General features: G+C 39.5%; 1 protein-coding gene across 2 annotated transcripts; it reads right to left on the reverse strand.

Annotated features, from left to right (window-relative positions):
• Positions 1-10,478: 10,478 nt before the first annotated feature.
• LOC130561479 (piggyBac transposable element-derived protein 3-like) lies at positions 10,479-14,035 on the reverse strand. Of its 2 annotated transcripts, XR_008963831.1 has the most exons (3): positions 13,097-14,035; positions 11,454-12,811; positions 10,480-11,367 (listed from the first exon to the last, which is right to left on the reverse strand). XR_008963831.1 is itself a non-coding variant. In XM_057345851.1 (2 exons), the coding sequence occupies exons 1-2, from the start codon at positions 11,717-11,719 to the stop codon at positions 10,947-10,949; spliced, it is 687 nt and encodes a 228-aa protein (XP_057201834.1). In that variant the 5' UTR covers positions 11,720-14,035; the 3' UTR covers positions 10,479-10,946. The 2 variants fall into 2 exon arrangements, 1 of the variants encoding a protein (XP_057201834.1); XM_057345851.1 differs by having other exon boundaries at positions 10,479-11,367; positions 11,454-14,035.
• Positions 14,036-14,354: the final 319 nt, after the last annotated feature.

Genomic DNA, 14,354 nt, shown 5'->3' on the forward strand with positions numbered 1-14,354 from the left:
TATCAAGCATATAACCTATGCATTATAATGTAGTCAAACCTAGGGAAGGAGTCCAGAAGATTTCACAGTAATCCCGGCCATGTAATTTGCGTAGCTGTAATTCATAGGCGGGGATTATGGTAATTGTGAACGAGCGTGCATGCGCGCCCTTTTTACGGATGATTAGAATTTATTAACATACACACATTACGAAGCATTTGTAAATCTGGATGAAAATCCAGGAAAATCTTCCTACGAGGGATTAATAATTTTGATTTTGAATGTATGTGAGCATTTATCATTTGCATGTCCTGCTCATTACAGCCATCAATACAAAAATTGCTCAAAACATGAACCATCACGTAGCCAATGCAGACATGTTAACTCTCCAATAGTATGTAAGCAGACCTGGAGAAGGAATGAAAGGAATAACATCGAGAAATCTCTTGTAAACATCCTACAAACCCCTATAGAAAATACTTGACCTTCACAGAGGAAAGCTCTCACACAGATACAACCTACTCGCAGGTAAAAAAAAAAAAAATCACCTGAACTAGGTATAAACATTAACATAGAAAGAAATCCACAGAAAGAAAAAGGAACAGGAAAGAAAATAACCACAAAAATGACTCGTCCTTTAACTTGACCTTGAATTAAAAAAACTGTACTGTACACCTGCAACATGTGACACCTCCCCTTCATGTGTCTGAGATCTAATTCCCACCTCCTCTTCCACTCACCCCAACATGATCCTGTGGGAAATCAACAACTGGACAGGAAACAGGAAAACATTTGGCTCCCAAAATGCTTCACCGCTAATCCAAAGTGCCCTCCAGTGGAATAAACTAAAACTACCTAAAAATGTTTTAATATGTTACAATATTGTGAAGTTCCACACAAGTTGTGGTCTCAGTACTGGTTTATGCTGTTGAATTAAGAGCAGTTTACCCTGTTGAACAGAACAAAACTAATTCAAAGAGTTTCCATTACAAATATCACTGAGAAGAACCAAATCATCGGTTTCTTTTGGACTTATTCCAATAGAATATAATGGTGTTCTACTGGTGGTTTCCATCCGCTATATCCCTGCTGAAAAACCCTGCTGAAAAAAACCATAGAAACCATTAAGGAAGTTGTAATGGTTTTAATGGTTTTATAGGGATTTGTATTGGTTTTAATGGAAACTGTATTGGCTCTGTGGGTCTCTATTGGTAATTTGCTTTTTTTTTCTATTGTGGCATTTTGTATCTATTGGATACCATTAAGGACCACATGGCAACATATTGGTATAAGGACTCCAGCAAAGTTAGTGGTTTTGTTAATAATTTAATGAAATACAGTTGTTAGGTGCATTTACATTTACATTTACAACACAACAAACATAAATTAAAAAATGACATACATAAACAAACTCTGCACATTTTATTATTTATGTTTATAATGTGATAGCATCTTGAAACTTCAATTTAGCAGGTCTGCAAAAAGTATACACAATCAGGTGTATACATCTAAACTAATCTGAAACATTTACATCAGGTGGCAGTGCCAATGATTTGTTCTAGTCCCTCTCATACATGTTTGGAAAAGTGCAAATGTATAGTTTGTCTTGCACTTTGATGCACACGCATTTACCCTGAAGGCGACTTACAGGAACAAATTCTGTCTTTGATGATTCCAAGAATTGCACAATGGAAATGTGTGGAACAAAACCACAATACTGTGGTAGTGGAAATGCAGAAGCCTCCTCAAATGTTGTTAATAATATTGCTATGTGATCATTGTCTTCAGCAGAGTAAGAAATAATCTTATCAATTACACCACATGTTCCATCTGATAGCTTCACATAACTTTCATCTCGTCTCTGAGATTGCACGTAGTCTCTGCTACTATAAACCAGACCTCCTTTAATCATACGTTTGTGTACTACAACTTCATCAGGTATGCACATGCAAGAGGCACAGAAGGCAGCCCGTTCTTCCTGTGTAACAATATGCACGCGTCCATTGTTAAGGAGCTTAGTATTGTCACATTTGACAGCATTTTTAACCCTGGGGTACTTGTTCAAATCAGAACAGAAGCGTAACACCTCTTCTTTCACTGTGTACTTGGAGGAAAAGTAAGGATTTGACTGAAACAGAAGAAACTTAGTAACTATCTGATTAGCCACTCCTTTTGTTCCTTTTACCAAAGCCAGTAGTTTGCCATTTGCACTTTCTAAAGGAAATGCAGAATGTGCCCACAATGGGCCCCACAGCTTGACTGATTTGGTAAGATGACTGAGAAGGTTATTGTTAAATGTCATCTGTGACTCACCATACAACACCTGAAACCTGAACATGAAATCAAGCAACAGGATCTCTGCTCTATTGATTTCACATTGTTTTATTTCATCCTTCAATAGGAGATAAATGGCTGACACAAGTAGGCCAAAATGTTGCAAGTACTTTTTGGGAAGAAATCCATCAAGACAAGGTAGACTGTAGAACAGGAGCCAGGATCGCCACTCTGAGGCTTTCCAGTGCACCCTATCTGACAATCCTCTAGGCAGTCGAGTAATCAGATGTGGAGGTTTAATATCAACAATTCTGGCATCAATGTCCCTCAAAGTGGCAGGGCTGCCTACATAATATGGCTGAGTGGATGAAGAAGTATTAACAATCAGAATCAGAATCAGAATCAGAATCAGAAGAGCTTTATTGCCAAGTGTGCTTGCACACACAAGGAATTTTCTTTGGTGTTGGAAGCTTCTAGTACAGACATTCAACACAATGACAATACAATATAAAAAGATTTACAGTCTAAAAGATTCTAAATTGTGCATATATAAAATAAAGACTATTTTACAGAAAATGGGGGATAATAACATATAAGAGACATTGTACAGGGTAGTATATAGTAGAATAAACATATTAACAGATTGTATGTACACTTGTGCAAATGGATAATTTAGTAAGTAGAGGTAGTGTTATATACATGTATACATAAGATGTAGATATAATAAGGCACTATAGTGCACACTATAGGAGTAGTGGAAGTGGAATATTGCTCTTAAGGAGCAGTTATCTGTTTAGGAGGGAGATTGCCTGGGGGAAGAAGCTGCTTCTGTGTCTGGAAGTCCTGGTGTTTGGTGCTCTAAAGCGCCGGCCAGAGGGCAGCAGATCAAAGAGTTTGTGTGCTGGGTGTGTGGAGTCAATGATGATTTTTCTTGCCCTGTTTTTCACTCTGGAATCGTACAGGTCCTGAAGTGTGGGCAGAGGAGCACCAATAATTTTCTCAGCACTACGAACTGTCCGTTGTAGTCTTCGTAGGTCTGATTTGGTGGCCGAGCCATACCAAACAGTAATTGAAGTGCACAGAACAGATTCGATGACCACTGAGTAGAACTGGGTCAGTAGCTCCTGTGGTAGGTTGAACTTCCTCAATTGACGGAGGAAGTATAACCTCTGCTGGGCCTTCTTTACAATGGAGTCTATGTGGGACTCCCACTTCAGGTCCTGAGAGATGGTGGAGCCCAGGAACCTGAATGACTCCACAGTATCCACAGTGCTGTCCAGGATGGTGAGGGGAGGAAGTGATGGAGGGTTCCTTCTGAAATCCACTATCATCTCCACTGTCTTGAATGCATTCAGCTCTAGGTTGTTTTGACTACACCAGGCAGCCAGCTGAGCAACCTCCTTTCTGTAGGCAGATTCATCACCGTCTTGAATAAGGCCAATGACTGTGGTGTCATCTGCAAACTTCAGGAGTTTGACAGAAGGGTCTGTAGAGGTGCATTCGTTTGTGTAGAGTGAATATAGCAGTGGAGAAAGAACACATCCTTGAGGAGCTCCGGTGCTGATGGTACATGTGCTGGATTTAAATTTTCCCAACCTCACTAGCTGCTGCCTGTTCGACAGGAAGTTAATAATCCACTGACAGGTAGAGGTTGGCACAGAGAGCTGGGTAAACTTGGGCAGGAGGAGGTCTGGGATTATGGTGTTGAAGGCCGAGCTGAAGTCTACAAACAGGATCCTGACGTAAGTCCCTGGTCTGTCTAGGTGTTGTAGGATGTAATGCAGTCCCATGTTTACTGCATCGTCCACAGACCTGTTTGCTCGGTAAGCAAACTGGAGGGGATCAAGAAGTGGTCTGGTGATGTCCTTCAGGTGGGCCAGTACAAGTCTCTCAAATGACTTCATGACCACAGATGTTAAAGCAACAGGCCTGTAGTCATTAAGTCCAGATATTTTGGGTTTCTTCTGTACAGGGATGATGGTGGAGCGTTTGAAGCATGAAGGGACTTCACACTGCTCCAAAGATCTGTTAAAAATATTAGTGAAGATGGGCGACAGCTGCTCCGCACAGACTTTCAGGCAGGAGGGTGAGACATTGTCTGGGCCTGGTGCTTTTCTGATCTTTTGTTTGCGGAAAAGCTGGCAAACATCCTCTTCGCAGATCTTAAGTGCAGGTTGAGTGTCAAGAGGAGGTGTTAATGGTATAGCAGAGATAGGGTCAGGGCGGGTGTGAAGGGTGAGACTCTGCATTTCAAAACGACAATAGAAGTCGTTCAGGTCGTCAGCCAGTCGTTGATTACCCATAGACTGAGGGGACAAGGAGTCCAGTCATCTGTCTTGAAACCCCCAGTAAAACTGCGTGCATGTAGTCAGGGACAAAACCCCAGACAACATCAAAGTATGGCAAGTTGATTAAGGGAGAGGGACCTTTTACACCCTTAATACTTGTCCCACTTTCTACAGCCAGTTCCATATCCCCAATCATTTCCTCGTTTGTTCTGTCACAATATTCTTCTGCTGAAACTGGATACTTTACTACCCTATCAACAAGCTTCCCAGGATGCAGACAGAATCCACAGCCATAATATCCATTAAACTGGGTAGTGTTTTGCATTAGCGGTCTTGCTTTGGAATCAACACTACAACAGAGGCCAACCATTTTGCTGTTAATAACAGACCCTTCTTTATGCCATGTGACACCAGTGTTGGCTAAGGTCTTGGCCTGGTCGACAAAGGACTTAAGAAAGATTTCCATCACAGGCTCTTTTGGCCCAAACCAAAGGCCAGCCAGCAATACATGCTTAAACCTAAGCTTAGGGGGTAGCTCGTTGATCATTATGTGGATTGGCCATATAGAGAACTTTGAGGATTTAAAGACAGGGCTTCCATCTGAGTTGAATATGTATGACAAGCTGTGAGGATCTGAGAGGATCTGATTTGGGCCAGACAACTGTCTATACATTTCTCCATCGTAGATGTCTGACAGCATCTCATTGTGACACTTCTGTCTATCAAACCTATAGTTCAAATGCGTACTCACTTCTGTGCTTTCAAGCAGAGTCTGAATTTGTGTGGCAAGAGGAACATTGACAAAGAAGTTACCACCATTCATAGACCCAAAATCAAAAGTGTTGCCACATGATCCACATTCATTAATTTGCCTGTCACTGATTTCCTGGACTGTTCCAATGTTTGAGTTACAAGTTTCACAGTAGAATTGGAATTCAGCATTCTCACAACTGTTTTTAAACACTCTGTTGAAAAGATACTTTGATCGAGGTACAACCTCTTGCCCAAACAATTTATTTATCAACTGCAGTAGATCATGTAACTGGCAACTAGTTATTTTATGCTTTGCTACATGGCTCATGATCACAAGCATTGCCTCAGCTTTTGTGGTAGTTCCTTTAGCATCCATGTCAGGTTGTAGGTCAGTCATTGAGAGGGGATCATGAGGGTCCTGTCTCATGCCACCGGTCCTATGCTCTGCCTCACACTCTGACTCTGTTCCACTACATGCCTTCAAAAAGCAACATCTTCGTTAAAGATTTGGTTGTGAGTATAGGTTCGCTAATTCACATAATTATATAGTAGGTTCATAGGTTCAAAAGTAGGTTCAAAATACTTTTAATTAAATCACATACTGTTGCCACTGAAACAGTCCATCTAAAAATAAATAATTAACCTATAATTAAAAAACTAACATAAATACACATGTACCTAAGAAAGACCGTAACTACTAACAAGTTACTACTCACATGTGTTTCTGAAGGCGTACTTGAGCCTGGTGCAAAGTTTATGTCACTACTGTCCTCAACTGACATTAGATCAACTGATATGGAGTTGAGTGCTGTTATGGTGGCTGCTTCTCTAACTGGACCATTCTGAGATCAGTAACGGTTACAGTAGGTTTATTACAATCAATACAGTGAACAAACAGTTATTTGTTTTTTATTATTTTTTTTATTAATATCTGACTTCTGTACATTGTAAATAACTTGTTTGCCTTAAAGTTTTAAGTGTAATCCACTTGGTTTCACAAGAAATTTCAACGTACAATTTTTTTTTTGACTATTTAAGAGTAGCTGCACCTTATAAAATAAAAGTGTTACTGCTTAAGTTATTTAAACGTTCTAAGTAACAGCTACTCATCACTAGTCAAGATAAAAAGTCAGTCAGTTGAAATGAATTGTAAAGGCAAATTTCATACTTAAATTTAAGGCAAACAAGATTTTTTACAGCATACTGTAGATGTTTTCATGATTATTTTTTGAATGTTACTTTGATGTACATTTGTATGGCTTAGTATAACTGGAAATCAGATCATGAAACTCTCACATACCCCAAACTGTGTAGTTGAATGGCTGTTATGTGTGCAGACTCTTTCACTATCCGGAATTCTGTCTCTCTCACTGTCCAGCATTCCTTCTGTCTCACTGTTCTGTGTGCAGACTCTTTCACTGTCCGGAATTCTGTCTCTCTCACTGTCCAGCGTTCCTTCTGGCTCACTGTTCTGTGTGCAGACTCTTTCACTGTCCGGAATTCTGTCTCTCTCACTGTTTTATGTGCTGTCTCTCTCACTGTTTTGTGTGCTGTCTCTCTCACTGTCCAGCGTTCCTTCTGGCTCACTGTTCTGTGTGCAGACTCTCTCATTGTCCGAAATTCCGTCTCTCTCACTGTTTTGTGTGCTGTCTCTCTTACTGCTCAGTATTCCTTCTGTCTCACTGTTCTGTGTGTTGTTTGTGTCACACCTTCCCCCTGAGAACACATTTATTAAAAGCACCACAAGCAACAAGAAACATGAGTTAAAACAAGGTTAATTTTATAAATAATAAATAAATACACATTTTAAAATATATCATTATATGTGCTTAAACTGCAAACAAGAATGCATGTTTTAACATGCATTGCAAAGTGTAAATGTATCTTTGAACACTAGGCAACTTACAGCTACTTAACTACAGTCCTTTATACATTTTACAAGTTTATAAAAGTATATGAAATTCTTTAGCGAGTACTTGGATTGCTTCATATTCACCGTATGTATTGAAGGTATTTTCTTATTTTTTTAATAGCCTAATTAAACCTACCCGCCTCATTGGCTGTTTCACTGTTTTTGTCAACAACAACACCTGGCCTGTTATGTTGTCGATGTAGAGTCTGCCGAGGTATCTTTCCCTTGATGTAAGGTTCCAGATATAATTTATATTTTTGCCTTTGTCTATGCATCTTTGTGAAAAAAATAATGGAGATGTAAAGTATGCTACTCGGAATGGTTGACGTAGCGCCTACGTAATAAGGGGCGGGCTTAGCTCGCTGTTACAGTGTGTTGCGGCAACATTTAAAACTCCCGCCAAAAACGGAACCACCCATCTCTTCGAACCAGGTAATATTTATCATTGATTAATATTTGACTTTGCTGTCTATTTCGCCGAAATAGCCTATTCCATATTCCATGTTTTCATAGCCAGCCGGGTTTCCATCCAAAGTTGCGAATTTAGCTTGTGCGCAAAATTGGAATATCGCATAAAACATTTTCGAATAAGCACCGTTTCCATCCAACTAGTCAACCGTCACTTCCTAATAAACTGCCACTAAATATCAGTAAGAAAAGTAAGAGAAGCCACTGAATATAACAATTTTCATATAGAATAATACTTTCGCAAGCAGACGATTATGAAACACATTAAATGCGGTGCTTTTGTGGATGCCTGCTGTTCGGAAAACACAGTCGTGATCGTTCTAAGAGGCAATTACAGAAATACTTGACGACTTTGCTCAGGCATTTAAGAATGACCGTAACAACATTTCTCGTGCTGTGTAACAAGATCAGTTCTCTGGTTAGTCAGGTTACGCAGTCTCATAGTGCAGTTACGTGACTGTTTGGAGGAATTTATTCGGCAAATGTGTTTCCATCTCCCATTATTCGCATTAACCCTTTTTCGCAAAAATGAAAAACCACCTCAAGCGAGCGTAAAAACCTTTTGCGAATTAAGGGTTTTTAATTCGAAATTTGGCGTTTCCATCACTCGTTTCTGATGCGAAACTTCAAAATGCAAATAAAACCAGAGTGATGGAAACCCGCTTACTGTTATGTTAGTGAGGTAAACAAGCTTTGTATGTTTCCAGTGAAAAAAGTTAACGGCCACGTACGTCAAAAATTAAATCTGATTACGACATTAAAGCCGTAAAATGTTTTAAAAAAGCAAAGTTAAGGAGGGGAATGCATGCCTGTTTCCAAAATGAGCAGCGCGTCAATATAGCCGAACGGAGCTGCATGTTACACACAACATGGTTTCGGATGATGATAATGCATAACAGTTACCTGTCAACACTCCCGGTTTCATTTCTGCCGGGGAAACTCCCATCTTTCTGTTTTCCCAGAACGCGATCACGAGGTCTACCGGGTTTTGGTACCCATAGGCCCCTACATATGTTGTACGGCTAGTTAGGAAAATAACTTAGAATCTCATGAGGCATTGTGAGGAGCACAATCATATTTAAAATGTAGAAATATAAAACTAATATTTTTTTGCCGCATCTGATTGGTGTATATAGCATAATAGACTATGTATTTTTCACCCAGATTAACAAATTAAATTGAATAAATTGTGCTTACAGTTTCAATAAACAAATACTATTGATAAACAACCTTGTCGCTCACAGGAGGTTTTTAAGTTATTAACAATAATTTTCTCTATGGGACAAATATGTGGGCTATATGGCTTTTCAAAGCGGCCCTGAAGTGCTGATCAGAAAAAGCAACAGGAAATCAGAAAACATGTAAAATGGAATGTATTATTACAGTAAGCTACTGATTGGAAAGATATAATGTCAACTTGTCAATTTATTTTGTCACAAACAGTATGTAGTATGAGTATTTACATTGCGATTTAGACATTGAGTGAATTATTTTCTGTTTGTTTTAAAGTGTGACCAAACAAAAACCTGATGAAAAAAAAGGCAGCAGTCCAAAACATACACAAAAGGAAGAATTTAATGGATATCCTAAAAGAAAAAAAAAAGGTTGTCCAGAGCAATTTGGAACCACATGAAGAATATGTCTCCATGGCTGTGCACGAGGAACTTCAGAACAAGTATTACAACCTCAAAAAAAGAGTGCGAGAGGAAGAGATGGTCAATGAAGAAAAAGAGAGAAAACTTAAATGTTTAAAAGAAAAAAAAGGGGCATGAAGGCTGAACTGCAGCAACTAAGGCAGTTAAACCTACATCTTCAAGAGGAGCTCTTCCAAAACAAGAAAAGTAAGCATTTTCAAACTGTTTGGCTCTTAATGTAACACGCATGGTCTTTAGAAAGACGTGGACACTTTTAAATGCGACTTATGGTGTGTCTTTTTCTCTTGGCAACAAAACTAGTAAAAATGTTGTTTAACTTGTTATTATAGTAAACCAAACGGAGCCACAGATCTCTTCTGCAGGCCACACTCCACTCCCACAGCAGCCAGTTAACATTTTAGAAGAACCAACTAACGATCTAACAACTAAGAACTGACAAAGGGATGTCAAGGTATTTTGTGGACACAATTGTCTTTATATCACACACTCCTAAGCGTGTTAAATAACTGTGATTGTGTTTTTGACAGGAAACAATGTATGTTGGCCACAGGCATTTAAGAAAATAAATATAAGGGCAGTAGGGCCCATCTAGCACCCCAAAACCTTGAAAAAATATGTAGAAAAATAGGGCTGTTCATATAGTACTTGGCCCTACCTGTTGGTGCGAAGTAATTGGTAAAAGCAATGTCACGGTTAATCTCTACTTTTAATTGATCAACAATTATTTTATGTGCATATTAATGTGTGATTTTTTTTCAGGATCTAAGATATGGTGTCACAGTACCCACAGAACAATGGGACATTGTGAGAAGAGTTGAAGGTGACTCAAAATTCTGTAAAAGCCTGGCTGTCGTTATATGGGGTAGCACAGTCCTTAACTTAGCATTCCTGTAAAATTAACCTAAAACGCCTAAAAAAGGCATGCCCAAAGTAAACTGTATTCTGTTCTTTAACCCTTTGGAGTACATGTATGGTTTGTGCATATTTTGAAAGGAGACACTTTGAGGTTTGTTCATTAACAGTCAGAATCACTGCAAGTCTTACTGGTATTGAGTAATAGAACTTTGAACACATTGAAAAGGGAAATAAGTATATTCGGCCTAAATTTTTTTTGTTAAAAAATGCCTGCAGATGACTACAACTGGGAGGTATTAGCTTGAAGACACATTGGGATCACAGAACGAAGCCTTAGCAAGCGTAGTTTCAAATTTGATAACAATACCTTAGATAAGTGTATGTAAAAACACTAATTTTCTAAGTTTATATCTAGGCGCTTCCCAAAAAAGGCCATTTGGTGACTCCAAATGACTCCTTTTAAGCACATTGAATGTTAACACATAAAATGCTGCTATTTTTGAATGCTTTATTGTACAGTCATAATTTTTGGCACCAGTGAAAGGTTACACTAAGTGCTATTCAATCTCTCATCCAGATTCACTGTCAGTAATTGCTGACACATAGTAACTGAAGCATAAACAAGTTATAGTGTGTACAGATACAAAACAAGTGCTATGGTATTAAAAGTTAACATAAGACCACATATATCTATCTATCAATGAAGACCTTATATAAAACCATATATAAGTCAATATGTAAGACCATAACTATTTACACATTTTACAAGTTATTGGCATCATGCCACTCATTGTAACAATCACGATTTGGCACAAAGCACAACGGTATGTCACAGGAGGAGCACTTCACTGGTGTCTTTGCTTGGCACTGTCTGCACCTCAGACGACCCATGGTGCTATGTGCAGTGATATGCACAGGCTTGTGATGTTTGCTGCGTGGAGTGGACGATGGAGCAGGAATTTTTGCTGCTGCTGCCAGCTCCTCAACAAGTGTCTCTCTGAATGCCTTTTGGTGCATGGGTACCTCTCCTTTACCTTTGGTAAGATCCTTGTAAAGCAAGAACGCATTCACAATAGCAATGTCCATAAAGTGATAAAACAATGTCTTATACCACCTCTGGGTCTTGTGGATGACTTTGTAATAATTGATCAGCGAATCTGAAAGATCCACTCCACCCATGAACCTGTATAGGAAGAAAAAGCAACACTGAGCCACATATTTGATTTAATTTCAAATAGCATAAAAGATTGTTGATTATATAATACATACCGGTTGTACTCCTTCACTGCTGGTGGAACAGAGATGTTCTTCAAAACCCAGTGCCCATCTGCATCTTTCACTCTTCTCTGAACAGTGTCCCCCCATGGGCTGTGTGGAGTGTTGTGCACATAAAAACATCCCTTGTGTCTCGCCATTGCACAAAGAGGAGGGAGTCCTTTCTGATCCACCGTATGCTCCCACGCAAAGATTTCGAAACCAGAGTGTTTATTTTGGTTTTTGGAAAACCAATTCTGTTTGTGCGTATCGTTCCGCATGCCCAGATCCTCTTTTGAAGGAGATCACAGAAAAGGGAGGGACTTGTATAAAAATTGTCAACAAAGAGCTTGTAACCCGTGCCAAGCAACTGTGTGTCAACAAGCTCCATTACTGACTCATAACTGAGTCCTTTCCCACTGTTTCCCTGCAGCTTTCCTTCATACACAAAAAAGTCCCATGTGTACCCATTGCTCGAGTCCGCCAGTACGAAAAGTTTATAACCCCAGCGACAAGGCTTATTTTTCATGAACTGTTTAATCCCGATACGCGCTTTAGAGGCAACCATCCGCTCATCAATTGAAATTTCCTGGCCAGGGTGATAGTTTATTTTGCATGCATCCCTAATCTCACTGTATAGTGGCTTGATTTTGCAAAGACGATCAAATTCTGAGGTACCTCTTCTCTGCTCGTTAGCAGCATCATCCACCAAGCTACTGAGGTGAAGGGAGTGGCAGATCCTGAGAAACTTCTTTCCGGTAAGAAGCGTTTTAGGGAACGGCAAGCTGTACAGATGACTTTCTCTCCAGTAATCAGTTATGGACGGGAGTTTTATTAGACCCATATAAATTACCATGGCCATGAATGCCAGCATATCCTGCACTGTTACGTCAATCCATGGGTTGGAGGGATTTGAGTGATGAGTTGAGCCAAAGTCATTGGTGTTTTTAATTATTGTCAGTAACACAGAGTTTGTAAAAAAAAGTTGAAAAAGCTGTAAAGCTGTGTAGTTAGCTGTACGTATGAGCTGGGGGCCTGGTGATTTGGTGGGTCTGAAGGTGGGTTGTGGTGGTGTCACATCAGGAACATCAACATCATTCCATCTCTCTTCAGATGTGGGGATTGACATCTCAGCTTGACCACTGGTGCTGGCAGTTCTCCCTCTTCCTCTAGCCCGTCCTTTGCCTCTTCCTCTAGCCCGTCCTTTGCCTCTTCCTCTAGCCCGTCCTTTGCCTCTTGGTCTTTTGCTGGCAGAATCTCTCTGGGTAGGTGAGGTTTGGGGCTTATCTTCCGATGAGGTGCTGTCATCTTGCCTGTTGGTATATGGCTTTTTGCTGCTTGGCTCCCAGTCTTCATCCGTTTCATTTGATTGTCTGTGTTACCAAAATGCAAAGAGAAAATTGTTTACAAAACATTTGGATATATTTTTACATGCTCACACATATATAAACAGAAACACATGCACACAAACAACCTGACACACACACACAACCAGACATATACACCAGTGCACGAGCGCACACACACATGCACGCACGCAAACATATAAGTTACACCCATGCATAAACAATATACACTTCTGCAGGAACACATCAAAACACATAACTCAGTATACACAGTAAAATATGGTATATAATATAATAAAATAAAATACTTACTTGTCGAGAGTGACGTCTCCGCCATCCAAAAACAGGTCCTCTGCAACCGTGTCAATGGATGAAACATCGCTCTCTTCGTCTGAAATGTCATCCTCTGATTGATCACTGTTACGCCGAGTACATTCTTCAACAACTTCGTCAAGTGTAAACTTTGTTTTTATCATCCTTTTTGCCATTTTTCACCTGTATAATCTCTCAACGCTAACTTTCACTTGTAAACTCTACAACGCTCTCTTTACGCACGGGCGCACGTGTCACTAAAGTAATTTGCGCACAGACTTTTTTGCATGATAGATTGAATCTTCCCACTAAAGCTGCATATTAATCTTTTCAGAAGCTCATTGGCTATCATACAAGACAGTCATGTGCAAATTCTGATGCGATTAGATCGATCTGTTGTCCATCAAATTGAGGGCGGTGTCATTGGTCATCCAGGTCGCTCCTTGGCTATTGATGCCTAATGACACCCCTTAGATTCACCTATTGGTTCAAATGAGGTGTCAATTCAAAGTGCAGGGGTCAGCGGCCATTTTGACATCAACAAATCCGTATTGTTTACAATAGAAAAGAAGCTACACCGCAGAAAACATTGAAGATTTGATTGCTCTTTCGGCTAACTTGAAACGACACTACCACATTCCATGGATGTTTATGGATATATAAATGTTTTTTGGGCTAAATATTTCATTGAATTAGATCGACTGGAGCCTTTACAGTGTAACAACACCGTTTTTGTTGAAATTTTATGAATCATTGGGCAATCGGGAGGCTTCATAGGTGAGTTCCGTCAGTTTAGTCGTTGTTTATTTGATTGTTGGTGGTCTGACAAAGACACTGATTGTACCTTCTGTGTTGATCGTTCCCCTAAATGGTTTACATTATTTGAATCACAAGAATCTCAGCTTTCCAAAGATATGTGACATGTTTAGCTTTTTGTTTCGTGAGTTTGTTTAATGTCACAAAGTTAACCCATAAACATGCAGTGTGGCGCCAGCGGTACGGTGGATTTCAAAGGGGTTAAACAGAGGAGTGTTACCGGCATGAAATGCAATGCTAAAAAAGCTGCTGAACCAAAACCACCACTGACTCCTGAAAAGGTGTCAGCTATCAAAGGTAAAACTTTCAAATTAGCAGCAATATAATTGAATTTTAATACAACACACATAGTTTAGATTAAAAAATATATATGGGTTATTGATGAATACACCATATACTGTATGTGTCCTATAGTGTGAAAAATCTTCATTGTTAGTATTAT

Source organism: Triplophysa rosa, linkage group LG11 (assembly GCF_024868665.1).
Source record: "Triplophysa rosa linkage group LG11, Trosa_1v2, whole genome shotgun sequence".
Classification (NCBI taxonomy): Eukaryota; Metazoa; Chordata; class Actinopteri; order Cypriniformes; family Nemacheilidae; genus Triplophysa; species Triplophysa rosa.

Excerpts from the sequence above, each read along its gene's own strand:
- LOC130561479 (XM_057345851.1), bottom strand. The coding sequence starts at position 11,719 with ATGCGGAACGATACGCACAAACAGAATTGGTTTTCCAAAAACCAAAAT. Across the intron at positions 11,368-11,453 it reads GCAGTGAAGGAGTACAACCG|GTTCATGGGTGGAGTGGATC; the intron begins GTATGTATTATA and ends CTTCCTATACAG.